This window comes from Trichomycterus rosablanca, chromosome 6 (genome assembly GCF_030014385.1).
Source record: "Trichomycterus rosablanca isolate fTriRos1 chromosome 6, fTriRos1.hap1, whole genome shotgun sequence".
Taxonomy (NCBI): Eukaryota; Metazoa; Chordata; class Actinopteri; order Siluriformes; family Trichomycteridae; genus Trichomycterus; species Trichomycterus rosablanca.
The window spans coordinates 38,543,989-38,561,226 of record NC_085993.1 but is presented as its reverse complement, the minus strand read 5'-3'; the positions used below and the strand labels follow the sequence as shown (position 1 = coordinate 38,561,226).

General features: G+C 40.1%; 1 protein-coding gene across 2 annotated transcripts in view; it reads left to right on the top strand.

The window, feature by feature from the left end:
* Window positions 1–14,386, top strand: part of LOC134317104 (transcription activator BRG1) — a 28,554-nt gene extending 14,168 nt beyond the window's left edge. For both annotated transcript variants that reach the window (XM_062997807.1, XM_062997806.1), the window contains exons 15-33: window positions 991–1,154; window positions 1,244–1,310; window positions 1,812–1,922; window positions 2,031–2,273; window positions 2,832–2,945; window positions 3,921–4,028; window positions 4,481–4,567; window positions 5,277–5,323; window positions 5,413–5,579; window positions 6,538–6,701; window positions 7,311–7,538; window positions 7,657–7,734; window positions 7,868–8,086; window positions 8,964–9,220; window positions 9,832–9,940; window positions 10,591–10,692; window positions 11,511–11,643; window positions 11,952–12,088; window positions 14,227–14,386. In XM_062997807.1, coding sequence (XP_062853877.1) covers window positions 991–1,154; window positions 1,244–1,310; window positions 1,812–1,922; window positions 2,031–2,273; window positions 2,832–2,945; window positions 3,921–4,028; window positions 4,481–4,567; window positions 5,277–5,323; window positions 5,413–5,579; window positions 6,538–6,701; window positions 7,311–7,538; window positions 7,657–7,734; window positions 7,868–8,086; window positions 8,964–9,220; window positions 9,832–9,940; window positions 10,591–10,692; window positions 11,511–11,643; window positions 11,952–12,088; window positions 14,227–14,265 — 2,574 coding nt within the window. In that variant the 3' untranslated portion in view covers window positions 14,266–14,386. The remainder of the gene's footprint in view (window positions 1–990; window positions 1,155–1,243; window positions 1,311–1,811; window positions 1,923–2,030; window positions 2,274–2,831; window positions 2,946–3,920; window positions 4,029–4,480; window positions 4,568–5,276; window positions 5,324–5,412; window positions 5,580–6,537; window positions 6,702–7,310; window positions 7,539–7,656; window positions 7,735–7,867; window positions 8,087–8,963; window positions 9,221–9,831; window positions 9,941–10,590; window positions 10,693–11,510; window positions 11,644–11,951; window positions 12,089–14,226) is intronic.
* Window positions 14,387–17,238: the final 2,852 nt, after the last annotated feature.

The window sequence follows — 17,238 nt, the reverse complement described above, 5'->3', positions numbered from 1 at the left end:
AGAAAAAAAGCAGTGCTCTTGGTATAATGACAAAGAATTGAAAAATTAACTATAAACTTGTTTAATTATGTTAAATCTGATTCGTTCATGGCGCGAACTGACCTTTTCGAGCCTAACTTACATCAAGAACAAGTACAGGGAGTGACTGAGGGCCCTGGACCAGGGGCTCCGTGTCTGCCTCTCATCCATCCCTGCCAGAATAGGGCGATTGTGTGCATAATCCCAGGCTCAGGTTTCCCATTAAAAGTAAGTCACGTTTACCCCTCCCTCCCTAAATGACACCTTATGGTGTGTGTGCGTGTGTGTTAGCAGTCCGAGGGATGCAGAGTGTAAGTTTTTTAATACATTTTAGACTGGGGTGACTTGAGATTTTGCATACTTTTAAAGGTGACTGAAAAAAGGTTGAGAAACACTGGCTTAGACAATAGGCTGTCACATTACTATAAGTCGCTTTGGATAAAAGCATCTCCCAAATGCTGAAAATGTAAATGAAAATGTGATGTTGGTCAGGAAAGCCTCAATGTATGTTCTAGTTCATTCCAAATCTGTTCAGTGGGGCTGAGGTCAGGGCTCTGTGCAGACCACTGGAGTTTCTTTAAACCAAGCTTTTCTTCATGTCTTTATAGACCTTGCTTTGTGCACAGGGCACAGTCATGCTGGAACAGGATAGGACCTTCCCTTAACTGTTGCTGCAAAACTGGAAGAATATAAATTCCCTTATATAATTAATTTATTACACCTGTTAGCAATTGATGTGGCTAAAACACATGAATTTAAAAATTAGTAGAGGCATGGCAGTACTTTTGTACATATAGTAGTTAGTTCCTAACCTGTTTAGATAGTGATGTCATTGGAGCAGGGTTGTTTCAGACTTATTGTGTTTTTTTAAATAAATACCCAAACATGACTGTTCTCGCCCAAGTAAATATATTAGCTAGGTATGATGACGGTCAGTGCTGAATTCCTTTTCTTTTCACAATTTCCCTTTAGATTAAGGGTTTGGAGTGGCTGGTATCTCTGTACAACAATAATCTGAATGGGATTTTAGCTGATGAGATGGGATTAGGAAAAACCATTCAGACCATTGCGCTCATCACCTACCTCATGGAGTACAAACGCCTTAATGGACCTTATCTGATAATCGTTCCTCTCTCGTGAGTAATGTATTGATATGTTGATGTTGACCCAACTTTGATTTCCTTATGTTTTATACACTGTGGTCATATTATTATTTTTTTGACAGAACTCTGTCTAACTGGGTGTACGAGTTTGATAAATGGGGCCCATCTGTGGTGAAAGTCTCTTACAAGGTGAGTTCAATAAGACAATAAGATGTTTTATGAGTTTAATTAACGTGGCCAGCGTCCTGTGACCACTGATGAAGGTCTAGAAGATGACCAACTCAAACAGCAGCAATAGATGAGCGATCGTCTGTGACTTTACATCTACAAGGTGGCCCAACTAGGTAGGAGTGTCTAATAGAGTGGACAGTGAGTGGACACAGTATTTAAAAACACCAGCAGTGCTGCTGTGTCTGATCCACTCATACCAGCACAACGCACACTAACACACCACCACCATGTCAGTGTCACTGCAGTGCTGAGAATGATCCACCACCCAAATAATACCTGCTCTGTGGTGGTCCAGAGTAAAAGCAGGTTAAAAGTATGTAGAGAAACAGATGGACTACAGTCAGTAATTGTAGAACTACAAAGTATAAGTCTATATGGTAAGTGGAGCTGATAAAATGGACAGTAAGTGTAGAAACAAGAAGGTGGTTTTAATGTTAAACATCCATCTTTATTCCTCAGGGATCTCCAGCAGCCAGACGAGCATTTGTACCTCAGCTCCGTAGCGGCAAGTTCAACGTTCTGCTCACCACATACGAGTACATCATTAAAGACAAGCAAGTGCTGGCCAAGGTAATTAGAAAACCTAGCAGCAGATACTAAATTTAATGCATCCAGTATCATTATTATACTTCTTTTATTAAAAAATTACACTAACGCTAATTGTATCTCACGCTCCAGATTCGTTGGAAGTACATGATTGTGGACGAGGGCCACCGGATGAAGAACCACCACTGTAAGCTGACCCAGGTGTTGAACACACACTACCTGGCACCACGACGGGTGCTGCTGACTGGTACCCCACTGCAGAACAAGCTGCCAGAGCTCTGGGCTCTGCTCAACTTTCTGCTGCCCACCATCTTCAAGAGCTGCATCACCTTCGAACAATGGTTCAATGCCCCCTTCGCCATGACCGGGGAAAAGGTCTGAGTCTTTTCTTCTAATTCTTTATAACATGGTACTGACCAGTATCATTATTAATGTCCTCTCTTAACTATGCAAACCTAACAAAATGTCATTGTATAATTTATGTATTATTGTTATGTATTATTTATTCTACAACTAAAGTATAAAATAATAATAATAATACCTACTGTATGCTAAAGCAAATGCTTTCATCTACAATTATTCAATTATTCTAAAGCAGTTCTCTACTTCAAATATACATACATGGGGGCACTCGGGTGGTACAGCTAACAAATGCACTAGTGCACCACCACCGAGATCTTGAGTTAGAATGCTGGCTGTCTGCCCACTCAGGCAATTTCCCATTGTAATGATTGTGACTATGTGCAGTCAGACTAGCCCTATTTACAGGATATTGGCACAGATAAATTACTAGATGTAATCATACTCACTATGAAGACATAGGAGGCAAATCAACAAAGTTAAATGCCATTAAATAACTTAGATACCAAACCGATAAGCAGTCGGTGCAGGAATATATGATCTAGCCGATTTTGTTCCATTTCCCGTCTCCAGGTTGACCTAAATGAGGAAGAGACCATTCTGATTATTCGCCGCCTGCACAAAGTGCTCCGCCCCTTCCTGTTACGAAGACTCAAGAAGGAAGTAGAAGCCCAGCTACCTGAAAAGGTTGGAAAGAAACACAGTCTGATCATTCCACCGATGCCAAGCTCAATACCCAAACGTTCACGCATGAGACCTCAGAGATGTGGTCCTATCATCATAAGAAAATTAGGTGACCATAAAGAGGTTGTGGATGTATCACTCCAACCCCCTTGAAAAGTCATCAATTGAACTAATTGTTTTTTTGTCTATTTTATAAACTGTGTAGCTGCCAGAAGCCACGAACTGTTTTCAATCTCATGGGCGGGCCGCTCAGGTGGCGCAGCGGTAAAACACGCTAGCACACCAAAGCTGGGATTTCTAATACATCGCATCGAATCTCAGCTCTGCCATCCGGCTGGGCTCGGCGGCTATATGAACAACGATTGGCTGTTGTTCATACAGGGTAGGGAGCCGGATAGGGACCTCATAACTGATGCAATTATGACCTCTGCTGGCTGGTTGATGGCGTCTACACAGTGTAGAGGAATAATGCTGATCAGGGTGTGGCTCTCCATGCACAGGGCTGATTCGCATATGAACTCGGCTGGAGCGGGTGAAAAAATGCCATCGGCTACTGCTCACGTATCGAAGGAGACGTGTGTCAGTTTACTCTCCTCAGTCAGGGGCGGGGGTCAGCACCAGTAAAGAGGAGGAAGCATAATGCAATTGGGTAAAAATTGGACGTGCTAAAAATCTGGACAATTAACATACACCTACCAGCCACTGTCATCATGTACCACAGGCAGTGGTAGCTCGGTAATTAGGGTAATGTACCAGTAATCAGGAGGTTCTTGAAGACTCAACACTGCCAAGTTGCCACTGTTGCTGTTGGGCCCTTGAGCAAGACCCTTAACCATTAACTGCTCACAGTTGTATGTCGCTTTGGATAAAAGCATCTGCCAAATGCCATAAATGTAAATGTTTAAAATTCTACAAACATAAATTAAGAGCTTCAGTTAATGTCACAGTTCTATCAGATATCTGTGTGTGTTACTGCAGGTGGAGTATGTAATAAAGTGTGATATGTCAGCGCTGCAGCGGGTTCTCTACAGACACATGCAAGCCAAAGGGGTTCTGCTCACCGATGGATCTGAGAAAGATAAGAAGGTGAGGAAAAGTAAATGCAGAGGCCTTAAAGGTAGAGAGGGAGTTTTGCTATGTGAACTCTCTGGTACTCATGATAATGGGTAAATATGATGAGGGTTTAATTGGAGAACAGAAAAGTTGGGACAGTATGGAAAATACAAGTAAAAATGCACTTACAATTTTTTACAATTACTTTGACTTTTTAGAAATGCAAGAATGGAGGTATATTAACAAATAAAATTAAGCTGACCAGACAAAACAGGAAATATCTTGGGTTCGTACTGTCTGAAATAAAAAAAAAAGTCAAAGTAAATATAAGAAATACTTAAATACTGTCCCAACTTTTTCTGACCTGGGTATGTATTTGCTCATGTATGTAAGGTATAGATCAGCCTGCTTTGTATGTAAACATACAGGATGTATACAGTACTTCTGTAATTGTGTGTGTGTGTGTGTGTGTGTGTGTGTGACAGGGTAAAGGTGGCACTAAAACCCTGATGAACACGATCATGCAGCTGAGGAAGATCTGTAATCATCCCTACATGTTCCAGCAGATCGAGGTGTGATTTTGTCTACATCGATCATATAAGCATACCTTATCCAACCCCCAAAATTTGACATGCGGCAAGACACTACACCCCTTGCAGTCTTCCTTCACCATCCCTTTAGAATTCAATAATAAATGGTTTTATTTTAACAAAACTAAATTTTGATTAAATAGTTTCTTTATGAATGTAGTTGACATGAACACATTGTTGTAGGTTATGTTTAATATAATGAAATTGAATGTAATCATCGATATTTATCCCCAAATGGCAATTCACACTGGGCCCACAGAACAAAAACAGACCACATATAAAAACAAAACATCATATTAGCTTATGACATCTGCAAACTTCAATAAAATAACCAGCAGGTACTACAGTACATAATTGTGAGGAAATCTCTCAGAGGTTTTCAAGAAATTTCTAATGGCCAAAACAGCCTAGCCATTGGGAGATGCACTTGTCAGTGTGCTCTCAGTGCCAGTCCCAAGTCCAGATTACAAGGGCATTTGGCATGCAGACTGGAATGAGGACCAAATATAGGAAAAAAGCTGTAGGGTGCTAGGACCAAAGGCTCACTTAACTGTGGACAGCATTAATTATGTTGGATGAAAATGTATATAATGTATACTTATGACATACATATCATTCACATGTGTATGTAAACTTTTGGCTTTTTACAACTAACCTTTACAATATTCAAATTCTTCCTGATTTACTGCAGGAGTCATTTTCGGAGCACTTGGGTTTCTCTGGTGGTATAGTGCAAGGGTGAGTCTCTATTCTAATACCTAATATAAAGTAAAGCACATGTATGTCAGGCTTAACAGTGACCCTGTTTAACCTCTGACTTAAAATAGCCCTGACTTGTATCGAGCATCTGGAAAGTTTGAGGTGCTGGATCGTATTCTGCCCAAACTCCGAGCCACCAATCACAAAGTGCTGCTCTTCTGCCAGATGACAACACTGATGACCATCATGGAGGATTATTTTGCTTACCGCAACTTTAAATACCTCCGTCTGGACGGTAACAGCTTATCCACTCTCATCTCATTTTTAGTTCTCAACTGCCCTATTCTGATCAGGGCCACAGTATGCCCAGAGCCATATATAAGTATGTAGTGCATTACAGAACTACACTCTGGATAGGGTGGAAAGGGCACCAATCTATTTCAGTGCATTGCATATTTACCCGTTTACTCACTCATACCTAGGGGCATTTAGAATAGCAGGTCCACCCTCGTGGTGTTTTGGAAGGTGGGAGAAACATCATGCAGATGCAGTTGGAACATGTAAAACCACTTACAGACAATGAAGGGTGAGGATATTTAACCCAGGTACTGTGTCGAGGAGGGTATATTTTCTGCTCACGCTCCCTCCGACACATGCACAGTCCTTAGCGGACCCAATTTTTTTCGCCCATGCATTTTGTACAGGCGCCCACCTCTATCTGCTAATCAGGGTCCTTGCACAGTGTTTGAAGACCCCACCCACTTAGTCCGGCCATCCCGCCCTAGCAGACATGGTGGCCAATTAGTGTCTGCTGCAGGCACTGCCAATTGTTCCCTCTAGATGGTGCCCAGCCAACTGGTGGCAACACCGAGTTTTAAACCGAGGAGTTCAGCACTTTTTATATTAACATATATTCTTTTTTTTTTTACTAACCACTTTATTCTATTAAGAATGTCCATTGGTCCAAAATTAGGGCAGAAATACACCCTGGACAGGGTGCCAGTCATAGAGCATTACACACCCACACATTCACCCATTTATTCATAAATTGGGCATTTTAGAGCTGCTTGAATGATTTTTGTGGCAATGGGACGCTAATAGAGCCCCCCTAAGTATAGGCAAGTAAGTAAATATGTAAGTGTGTGTTGCCCTGTCCAGGGTACATTCTTGCTTTGTGCCTGGTGTTAAGTGTGTTTAAGGGATAAATACATTTCAAAACATAGTAACTCCTGTTTATGGATGGGTGTTTGTAGGTACCACAAAAGCAGAGGACCGTGGCATGCTGCTGAAGACCTTTAATGATCCAGAGTCACAGAATTTCATCTTTCTGCTCAGCACCAGGGCAGGGGGGCTTGGTCTTAACCTGCAGAGTGCCGACACTGTTGTCATATTTGACAGCGACTGGAACCCTCACCAGGTACTAAACCACTAAAACTTATAGCGCACAAAACTATAATGTATAAAAATACACTATATGGCCTAAAATATGTGGACATGCATCCTTATCCTTAGGTTTAAGTGTTTTAGCCATATCAGGTGCCAATAGATGTATCAAATCAATTAGAAAAATAATTAGATGCCTCCAACTTTGTGTTGAAAATGTGGTAAAGGATCCTTTGACAGTTTTAGCTGGTTTAGCAAGGTCCATAATGACATGGGTTGACAAGTTTGCGATAGAGGAACTCAGAGCCCTGAGCATCATTGTCTGATTTTACAAATGCCTTTCTGACTGAATGTGTACAATTCCCCACAGATACACTCCAGAATCTTATGAAAGGCTGTAACAAAATAATTAAAATCCTAAGAATGCCATGACATATATTTTTTCACAACTGTATGTAAATATTTGAAGTGAACTGTAAGTATAATAATGAAAAGTAGAATTTGACTAGTTGAGGGTCAGTTTCTTAATACTATTATGATATAATACATTATGTATGTCTAGCTGTTATTAATGCTACATAAACTAACGCCATGATTAAACATAACCACTTTAATAAAACAAAACAAATCTTGAATGTGGTAGGACCTGCAGGCTCAGGATCGGGCTCACCGGATTGGGCAGCAGAACGAGGTGCGAGTATTACGCTTGTGTACAGTAAATAGTGTGGAGGAGAAAATCCTTGCTGCTGCCAAGTACAAACTCAATGTGGACCAGAAGGTCATCCAGGCGGGCATGTTTGACCAGAAATCCTCCAGCCACGAGCGACGGGCATTATTGCAGGCCATCCTGGAGCATGAGGAACAGGACGAGGTCTTACTAATTTATACTTACACTCTTATAGCTTGAGAAAAGGAATACCTATACTGTGTCCTGTTTATATGTTCAACTCTAATTTTTCTTTTTCTTTTTATTCCTCCTGGTTGGTCAGGAGGAGGATGAAGTTCCCGATGATGAGACGGTAAATCAGATGATCGCAAGAAGTGAAGAGGAGTTTGATCAGTTCATGGTATGTTGTTTTCATATTTTTTTAAACGTATACAGTTTAAATTAGTGTCATTTAAAGTGTGTCAATGCTGTGTGTGGTGAGTTTAGCACGTTCTTCCAATGTTCTTTTTTTTATGTTCTTTTCACATATGCAGCGGATGGATCTAGACCGACGGCGTGAGGAGGCTCGGAACCCAAAGCGTAAGCCTCGTCTGATGGAGGAGGATGAGCTGCCGACCTGGATCATGAAGGACGATGCCGAGGTGGAGCGACTCACCTGTGAGGAGGAGGCAGAGAAGATGTTTGGCCGTGGCTCACGGCAGAGGAAGGAGGTCGACTACAGCGACTCACTCACTGAGAAACAATGGCTCAAGGTCTGAAGTCAATGAGTCTGTAAAAGTCACAATGTAACCTGAAATCCAAACAGAAAAGAATAGATTTATTTATTTATTTAACTTGGGTGTCAAAGTGGCTCGGTGGGTAGCACTGTCGCCTCAGAGCAAGAAGGTCCTGGGTTAGATTCCAGGGTGGTGCAGTCTGGGTCCTTTCTGTGTGAAGTTTGCATCTTCTCCCCGTGTCTGCGTGGGTTTCCTCCGGGAGCTTTGGTTTCTTCCCACTGTCCATGACTGTGTTTGACAATGATCTAGTCATATCCAATTACCAAACTGTATCTTCTATACTGCTGCAGACCCCCACCCTGACCGAGGAGGGCCGTACCTAACACATGCTCACTCTGACAAGTGTGTAGTAGCCAACCGCTTCTATTAACCAGCACAAGGCAGGTTCACACAGGGGTCAGTATCGCGTATGAAGAGTCACACACTTCTCTCTATTATTCACCGTCTCTGTGCAGGTGCCACTGACCAGCCAGCAGAGGCTGCAATTGCAGCAGCAATGAGGAATCCCATTCGGTCCGCCCATCCTCAGACATGACCAATCATGTCTGTGTAAGCACCTGGCTGGCCAATAGCAAAGCTGAGATTCAAACTCAGGAGCTCAAGATATTAGTAGCGGTAGGCTAGTGCATTAGACCGCAGCATCACCCAAGCGCCCTGTGTAGACAATTAATATAATTATTAATCTATTGTGGTAGCTTGATTGAAATTATAGATAGTAGTTGTATTACTGCCAATGGAACAGAAAATGATTGAGACAATGCATTTGAATAGCTAAAGATATAACAAAATATTATTTTAGAAATGACTAAACAAATGTTCACTCATCTTTCTCCTTACCTCATCCTCCATGTAGGCTATAGAAGAGGGAACTCTGGACGAGATTGAGGAGGAAGTGCGACACAAGAAAACAACCCGCAAAAGAAAGCGTGATCGAGACTTAGATGCTGGTCCATCCAAATCTGCAACTCGCTTTGCAAGGGATAAAGACGAGGACATCAAAAGACAGAAGAAGCGTGGACGCCCCCCAGCTGAGAAGATTACCCCGAACCCACCCAGCCTCACTAAGAAGATGAAGAAGATTGTGGAAGCTGTTATCAAATACAGAGAGAGGTGAGAGGATCTGCTTGAATGCACAGAGGTCAATATTAGATTGTTCTGTCTATTGTGAGTAAGGTAGAAAGATCTGGAGAACACTGTAGATATAAATAAAGTAGTTCAGTGGTACCTTGTAACTCGACGTCCCCTAAACTCGAAATTTTGAAGTGTTCAGCCTTATATACACGCATACATCCTTATGGGAAAAATACCTTGAAACTCAACGTCTTTTAAAATCAACACCACTCCCAGAACCAATTGACGTCGAGTTTCAAGGTACCGCTGTATAAAAATAGTAAGAAATCAGGACCTAAAAAACACAGACCCGGACAGCCTTTAAATTCGCTTGAGGTTGTCAACAATCCATGGTCACCGTTATCAGATTCTGCTCTTAATGATGCGCTATACTCTTTTAATAGGAGACAGATCTGGACTGCAGGCAGGCCGGTCAAGCACACGCACACTATAACTATTAAGCCATGCTGTTGTAACCTTATAGTCATGCCCACAACAGCCTTTTACTCCACTACAATCGTCATTGCTCACAAACGAAAACATGTCAGACCTTGCAAAATATTTAGCATCATAGCATTTGCACCAGTAAAACCCTCACCTTGTTCTTGTAGCAGTAATGGGCGCCAGCTGAGCGAGGTCTTCATCCAGTTGCCGTCTCGAAAAGAGCTGCCTGAGTACTATGAGCTGATCCGCAGACCTGTCGATTTTCGAAAGATCAAGGTAAACACAAAGAACATCACATGTGAACAGTTACATGCATGACATGGCCAAATATTTAGAAACCTGAGATAATTTGAGGTAGAGTGTACATATAATTCTAAAACACTGTCAAAAAATGAAAACTAAAGTATACATTTTCAATAGAAGACAGATCTGGACAGCAGGCAGGCCATTCAAGCACACACACTTTGTCTTTGAAGCCATTCTGTTGCAGGATAAGGTCTGGCACTGTCCTGCTGGGAAAAGATGTGACATTTATGGCAGCATATGTCTCTTCAAAATACCAATATAAGCCTCTGAATTAATAGTACCTTCACATATATGAACTGATACACCACCATGCCATCACAGATGCTGGTCATACTTTTCAGTCATGGATACAGACATGATTGCCCATGTCTGAAAGAGGGCCCAATGATGGACTGGTATCCTGGTGCGTTACTGCATTGCAGCCAGTGCCTTCAAGGAAAGCTGGAATAACCGAGTCCCTAACCAGTATAAAGAATTGGTGAAACAAGACAATGAACTGAGATTATACACACCTACCATCCAGTGAGAAACAAGGATTTTCTGTTACTGTGATTTAACAATTATTAATGCTGTGAACAGTATGTACATAGTAAAAGCTAATGTAAGTTTGTATGATGCAGGAGCGAATCCGTAGCCATCGTTACCGCAGCCTGAATGACCTGGAGAGAGACGTGATGCTGCTGTGTCAGAATGCTCAGACCTTTAACCTGGAGGGTTCTCTGGTGAGGAGCACATACATGCATAATATTAACGTCATATTCACATTATCCATATGCACACATACATTTGCCTGTTTTAACTGCATGTAAATTCTATTGCCTAAAATAAACAAACACCCCCACCAGCCTCCACTTTACACATTGCAGGTGGTAAGCCCATGAAAACCAATTTCATGCATTGGTTGCTACCCAGCCAACATACTGGCCTCTTCCCTTAGACCTGTTCACTTGAGGTGACCCTACTAAAAGCATTAGGCTTCTTGGTGAAAGAGGTTTTACATGTTCTCCCTGTGTCTATCTGGGTTTCCATGATTTTTTACACAACCCAGGAAACACAAACAATGCATCTTACTTTCTCTGTTATGCTCTACAATCTGGTCCCACTGTGGTTTACAAGATGTAACATAAAGCCTCCACAAGGGGGTGTTCGTGTACAAGTTTTTATGCCTGTTAAAATTAGTTTTGTTTGATTAGTATTATTTTTCTCTGCACCCATTTTTTGGGTTTGAAAAACCCTGCATTAGGGTACTCCCACCTCCCTCCAATAACATGCATAACATGGATTGGCTGATCTAAACTGCCTTAGTTGTATACAAGTGAGTCAAAGTGTGAGGTGTTTTGTAATTGATTGGCATTTAGACCAGTGTTTCTGGGTGTCTTGGACCCACTGTGACCCAAACCAGGATGAAGTGGTAGGTAAAAATGAATGAATATGAATTTTATCATAATACGGTAAGAATCCATAAGGATACATGTCAGTTGAAATAAATGTGTACCTATAACATCACTGTGGTTGGTATTGTGTGTGTGTATGTGGTTAGATCTATGAGGACTCTATCGTGCTACAGTCTGTGTTTACTAGCCTGAGGCAGAAGATTGAAAAGGAAGAAGAGAGTGATGGAGAGGATAGTGAAGAAGAGGAGGAGGAACTGGATGAAGGTTCTGAATCTGAGAGTATGTACAGAAATTTCATTATTGGTAACTAAAACTAAACTACAAAAAATACCTAAATGGCCAAAAGTATGTAGACTTCCATTGCTAACAGACACTATGGGCTATTTAGATAATCATTTATTTTATAGAACACATACATTTAAATGTTCTATATAATCTAAAACTAAAATTACATAACTAAAAAAATTAATAAAAACGAAATACAATACAACATTAAAATTCTAACACTGTTCCTCTACCACACAAGTGTCGCTGCTTCTATATTTGATCTATGTGTGATATTTTTGTGTGATGTTTGTGTGTGGCAGCACGTTCAGTAAAGGTGAAGATTAAACTGGGGAAGAAAGAGCGCAGTGCTGAGAGGTGTAAGGGCAAGAAAAGGGGAGGAAGAAACAGAGCCAAACCTGTCGTCAGTGATGATGATACAGAGGAAGAACAGGAAGAGGTGAGATGCATAAACAGCCCTTAAATATAAAGTGGGTTGTGGGACCATTACGCGTGTGTTTCATATGCATGTAAACAAGTAAAAATAATAATAATAATACAGAATTGTTGTCATAAGAGTGATGCATTAAAATAGGTTTACAATGCACAAGTCAACATCCAGTGAATCATAAGGTTATTCCTGATGTAATGTAGCTTGTGTTTGAATGTGACCACTTCAAATCATTAAGAAAAAAACACTGCTAATAGACCAGCCAGAGAAATAAAATCTAATCCACTTATTTCAAATGTAGTTGAACAGCTGTGCCTGGTATTTCTAAATCGGAGCTTTGCGGTGTAATTGGCTAACATTTAATTAATAATTTTGAGGCACTGAAGTATCTACCATGCAAATGCCGTAGACTGCATCCAGTTAACTTTAACCACAGCGTTACAGCATTACTTGCTGTAGCCTAAAGTTGTAGGAAATGTCACAAAGTAGCTGAAGCCTGTAACATTATGTGGACAACCAGAATCCCCCTTTCCTCCTAATGAATTTAGGTATAATTTTAGAGGCAGTGTATTTTAAATTCAGAATGTGGAAATACAGTGACAGAAGTTTTACTAAATGGTAATGTAAATTTTTTGTGTAAATTATGCTAGCCCACTACCTTTGGGAATCAGGGTTTGAATCCCCAGCGCTGCCAACAAATCATGGATCAATTTGGATTGGTGTCCTGTCCGTGGTGTAGGGCTGTCGCGGTGAAAGAATTTTCCCTTGCGATATTCAGCCCGTCTCAATATCGCGGTATGCGGTAATATCGCCATTTTTTTTTGTTTTTGAAAATTACTTAATTGATCTGGATTTTAGAGCTATATAAACAAGCTTTATTGTTAGGCTATGATTCGGTATATTATTGCTTTATAATGACAAAGATGAGACAGCTTTAAGACCAACGAAAAGCGTGTTTATTGTTAAATACAGAACAGAGCAGGGATGCGCGTCTTTTCTCTATTAAAAAAAGGTTTAAATTTAGCTTCTAGCCTAGGCTAGATATACACTGTGAAACGAAAAAAAAAAAGTGTTTAGGCTAAAAACGCACATCTAATCAAAATATGGTAAAAAAATAAAAAATAGAATAAAGTCTGTAAGACCTTAAACCTGCGTTATCATGCTCGCTAGAAGAACCAACAAGTTCACCTGATGTGGTTTAGAGAGGATCTGAGTGGGGTAGCGATGTTCCCGACGTTACCGATGTTGCACTTATACACAGAGCAGAGCAAATCTAGCCTGGTTATCGCGCCACTATTAACTATCTATTTAGTAGGTATAATTAACATAATATATACTACATTTTAAGTTATTATTCATTTCAATACATTTTTATTCAACGAAAAAATACATTTAAATCATTCCAGCAAGCGAGCAAGAGAATATTTGCAGGCTGCAATGCCATATTAACCGTCATTAAGTGTTTTAGTACGCCGAGGCTGTTTAAATATAGTCTAAATTACAAGTATTTATTGAGTGTGAACTCAATTTAATCATTAATAAACTTGCCTATAATTCCTGTTGCCATTGTTTACATTTTAAAACACAAAGCCTGACACTCAGCAGCAACGCATGAGAACAGGTTGCGGGAAAATGTCGCTCCTAGCTCATTTTCATTATGAATTTATTTAACATTGATTATGCCCGAATGTAAGCGTATAAAACAAAATGGACCCTGCAAAAAAATAAAAAATAAATAAAAGAGAAGGAAGAAAGAAAAAACGTGAATATCGCGGTGTGGTGGTTGCTTGTCATGCCCTGCGGTTGGCTGGTCTATACCGCGATATTTCAAAATTGCGGTTAGCGCGACAGCCCTACCGTGGTGTATTACTGCATTGCTGCAGTGATTCTGGGGAAACCGGACCCACAACAATCTGGTGGTAAAACATGAAAATGATGATGATTATATTTAAAAATGTAATTATTTAGTTTAACAATGCATAATGTATACCAGGATTTGTATTACAGAGGACATCAAGCAGCAGAGGTTTTTCTTACTTAATTATTGCACATATTTAAGAAGCACATAGCCACCGGAAGGAAGAACGGTAATACTACATCACGCATGTAAGCATTACTTTCACTGGCTCTTGTTTAATGTTTTTCAGGAGCGCTCAAACACTGCCAGTGATGAAGAACAAGGATGAAGATACTGACCCATAAAAAGCACACATTACAAGCCTTAACAGACTGAGTGGATAAACATGGTGTTTTACAACAAAGAAGGCTGGAAAAATAACGTACTGTGTTACATTATCTAATTTCATTCAAACCAAATAATTTAGCTTATCATTGATCTAGAAGTGCTTTGTAATGTAGCTTTAAATGTCCAGTTTAGAACACTGGGGGTGGAAGTGAAAGTTAACGAGGTTACAAAACTGTAAATAAAACAAACTGTATATAGTAAAATCATGTGATTTTAAAACATGATGGCTCTTATTTATTGTAGTTGGCTACTGTCAAGTCTGACTGAAAACTATTATTTGCATAACTGCATAATTTGCGTAATAATAAAACACGCTTGCACACCAGATCTGAAGTTTTTTGCTACCAGCAGGCAGGGCACCTTCACGGACAATGATTGGCTCGTCCGTCAATAGGGAACGGCCAAAGGGGATTCGATGGCGCCTGCACAGAGATGGGGGATAATGGAGATTAGTGTTTAACTCTCTGTGCATGATACATATCCCCATATGAATCCGCCTCTTGTAGTTTGTACAAAATTGGAAGGGGGCATGTGTAAGTCATGGCTCTCGTCGGGCGGGAGTGGAGATCAGCAGAATCAGAGATAGCGAAATGCGATTAGGTAATTGGATATGACTAAATTGGGAGGGAAATTGGGGGAGGGGAATGCATAGAAATAATAATTCAACATATTTTTAGTTCAATGTTTTATTATAATAAAATTATAATTGGAATTAATATTAATAATAGAAGTAGTAATATAATTAGAAGAAAGAAATCAACACGTTAAATAAGTGACAATTTATAAAACCAATTCTCACAAAATGAACTTTACATTGCTTTTATGCAAGCAGAATCTATTTCTGTTTAAGCAATTTACTTTTAATTATACTTTTACTTTTTGATTTCTCAGTGGTTAAGATCAGTGTGTTGATTCTTTAACTCTCGGCCATCTAATACAGCACACATGAACCAAATTGAGAAGTTAAAAATAACGTTGCATTTATAAAGTTATTGGAATACAATGTACAATTTAAGTTGCAGCTTGTCAGCCTTGTTACTAAGAAAGTTAGTTAAATACAAAGCTTGACGGCTTAAAGCAGCATCTGTATGACCCCTTTAACTCCAGGAATAAAAGCACTGCACACAATAAACCAGTGAGTGTACGCCACACAAATTAAGCTGGTTTATTAATTCCTTCATTAATGAAAAAAGATTAACAGTAGTCATGTCATTTTGGACAGTTTTGGATCTGCTTGTTTTTTAAAAATACAAGACTTGTATTAATAATATAAGTACTGTAGTGCATGTGCTAGTGTTGTGAAGTTTTAATGTGGATACAACTCGTAGCACACTGCCTTCTTATAGACCCACTCTGAAAAGCTGCTTCTAGATGTACTGTATACAGTATTGGGCAGAGTGAGTAACAAACGTACTGTCAGCAGTCTGTGTGTGAATTATGTAGAACTGTGTTTTATTTATACTGTCAATGTAACTTCTGTGGCATTTTAAGCCACAAGTTTAGTGAACACGTAATGTCCAGCTGCATGCAAATGCGTATCTGTTGCCGTGCTGTAACTTCTCAACTCATGTTGATTTTGAATGTGGAAACTGTGTAACAGCATGCCAAAGTTGTTTGAGTTTTGTAGAAATGTAGCTTGATGTGTCCAAGCGGATTGAATTAATTTGCTGTATTGTGTTAGTCAGTGGGCCTCAACGGAATATAGAAATAAAATACTGTTACATGAGCAGCTTGTGAGTGCCACTGTTATTTACTGTCCGTGAGAAGTTTAGTCTGTGTCCATATGGGATTCTTTAGGCTACTATGTTTTCCTACTACCGGCCAAGGACACATTGAAGGTAAATTAATGTAATGCCTTCAGAAAATCATAATGGGACTTTGCATAGATCCAAAGACCAGAAGCAAAGACAATGGATCTTCAACTGAGTAGTGCCTGCATGAGCATATTGGAAGCAAATTTCTAATCTACCGCTTTACTAAACTGTGCCAAATTAGAATTAAAGTATTCTAACTACATAAAAATACAAAAATTAACAACAGTAATGTGTGATTTCTTAATTGTAATTTTATTTAATTAAAAAAAAATGATTTTTTAATGTTTTGGCTGACTAAAGATTTTATTTGTGAATATGAACAAATAACAAGAAATAAACACAAGATAGCAAATTGTTTGCATCTTTTAATAACACAGTCCACCTATGCAACCTGAAAGAAAAGGCCATACAAAAAGGACAATGTTTCTGGGCCCAGGCTCATTTTAGATTAAACCAAAAGACAGTAAAACATATGCTGTGGTCAGATGAGTTCACATTTCAGCTTGCTTTTAGAAAAAATGGGCAGCGGGATATTCCTCTAGCATACCAGCACCGAGTTTCTGAACTCCTTGGTTCGAGGCTCGGTGTTGCCACTGGTGGGCTGGGTGCCATCTGGCGGGCATAATTGGCAGTGCCTGCAGCAGATACTAATTGGCCACCATATCTGCAGAGTGGGGGCCGGACTATGTGTGGGTGGGTGGGTCTTTATACGCTGTGTAAGGACCCTGATTGGCGGAAGAGACGCCTGTGCAGAAAGCAGGGGCGAGTAGAGGAGGGCTGTACGTGTGTTGTTAGAGGCGTGTACAGCTACGTGCTCTCCTTGGATGCAATCTGGTATCTCTCAGCAGCGGAAGACAAAAAATTGAGTGCGCTAAATCGGGAGGAAAATGGGGGAGAAAATGCATTAAAAAAATGGACAGAGTTCTCTGCCACACAAAAAGGATAATCCAGAATGTTATTAGTAAAAGGTACGAAAGTCAACATCATGGTAGAGGCAACGTCTTTTTCTAGGAAGACAATGGTTATTTTAGCAAGACAATGCTAGGCCTTGTTCTGAATACACTACAACAGTGTGGCTTTGTAGACAAAGTGTTTGGCTA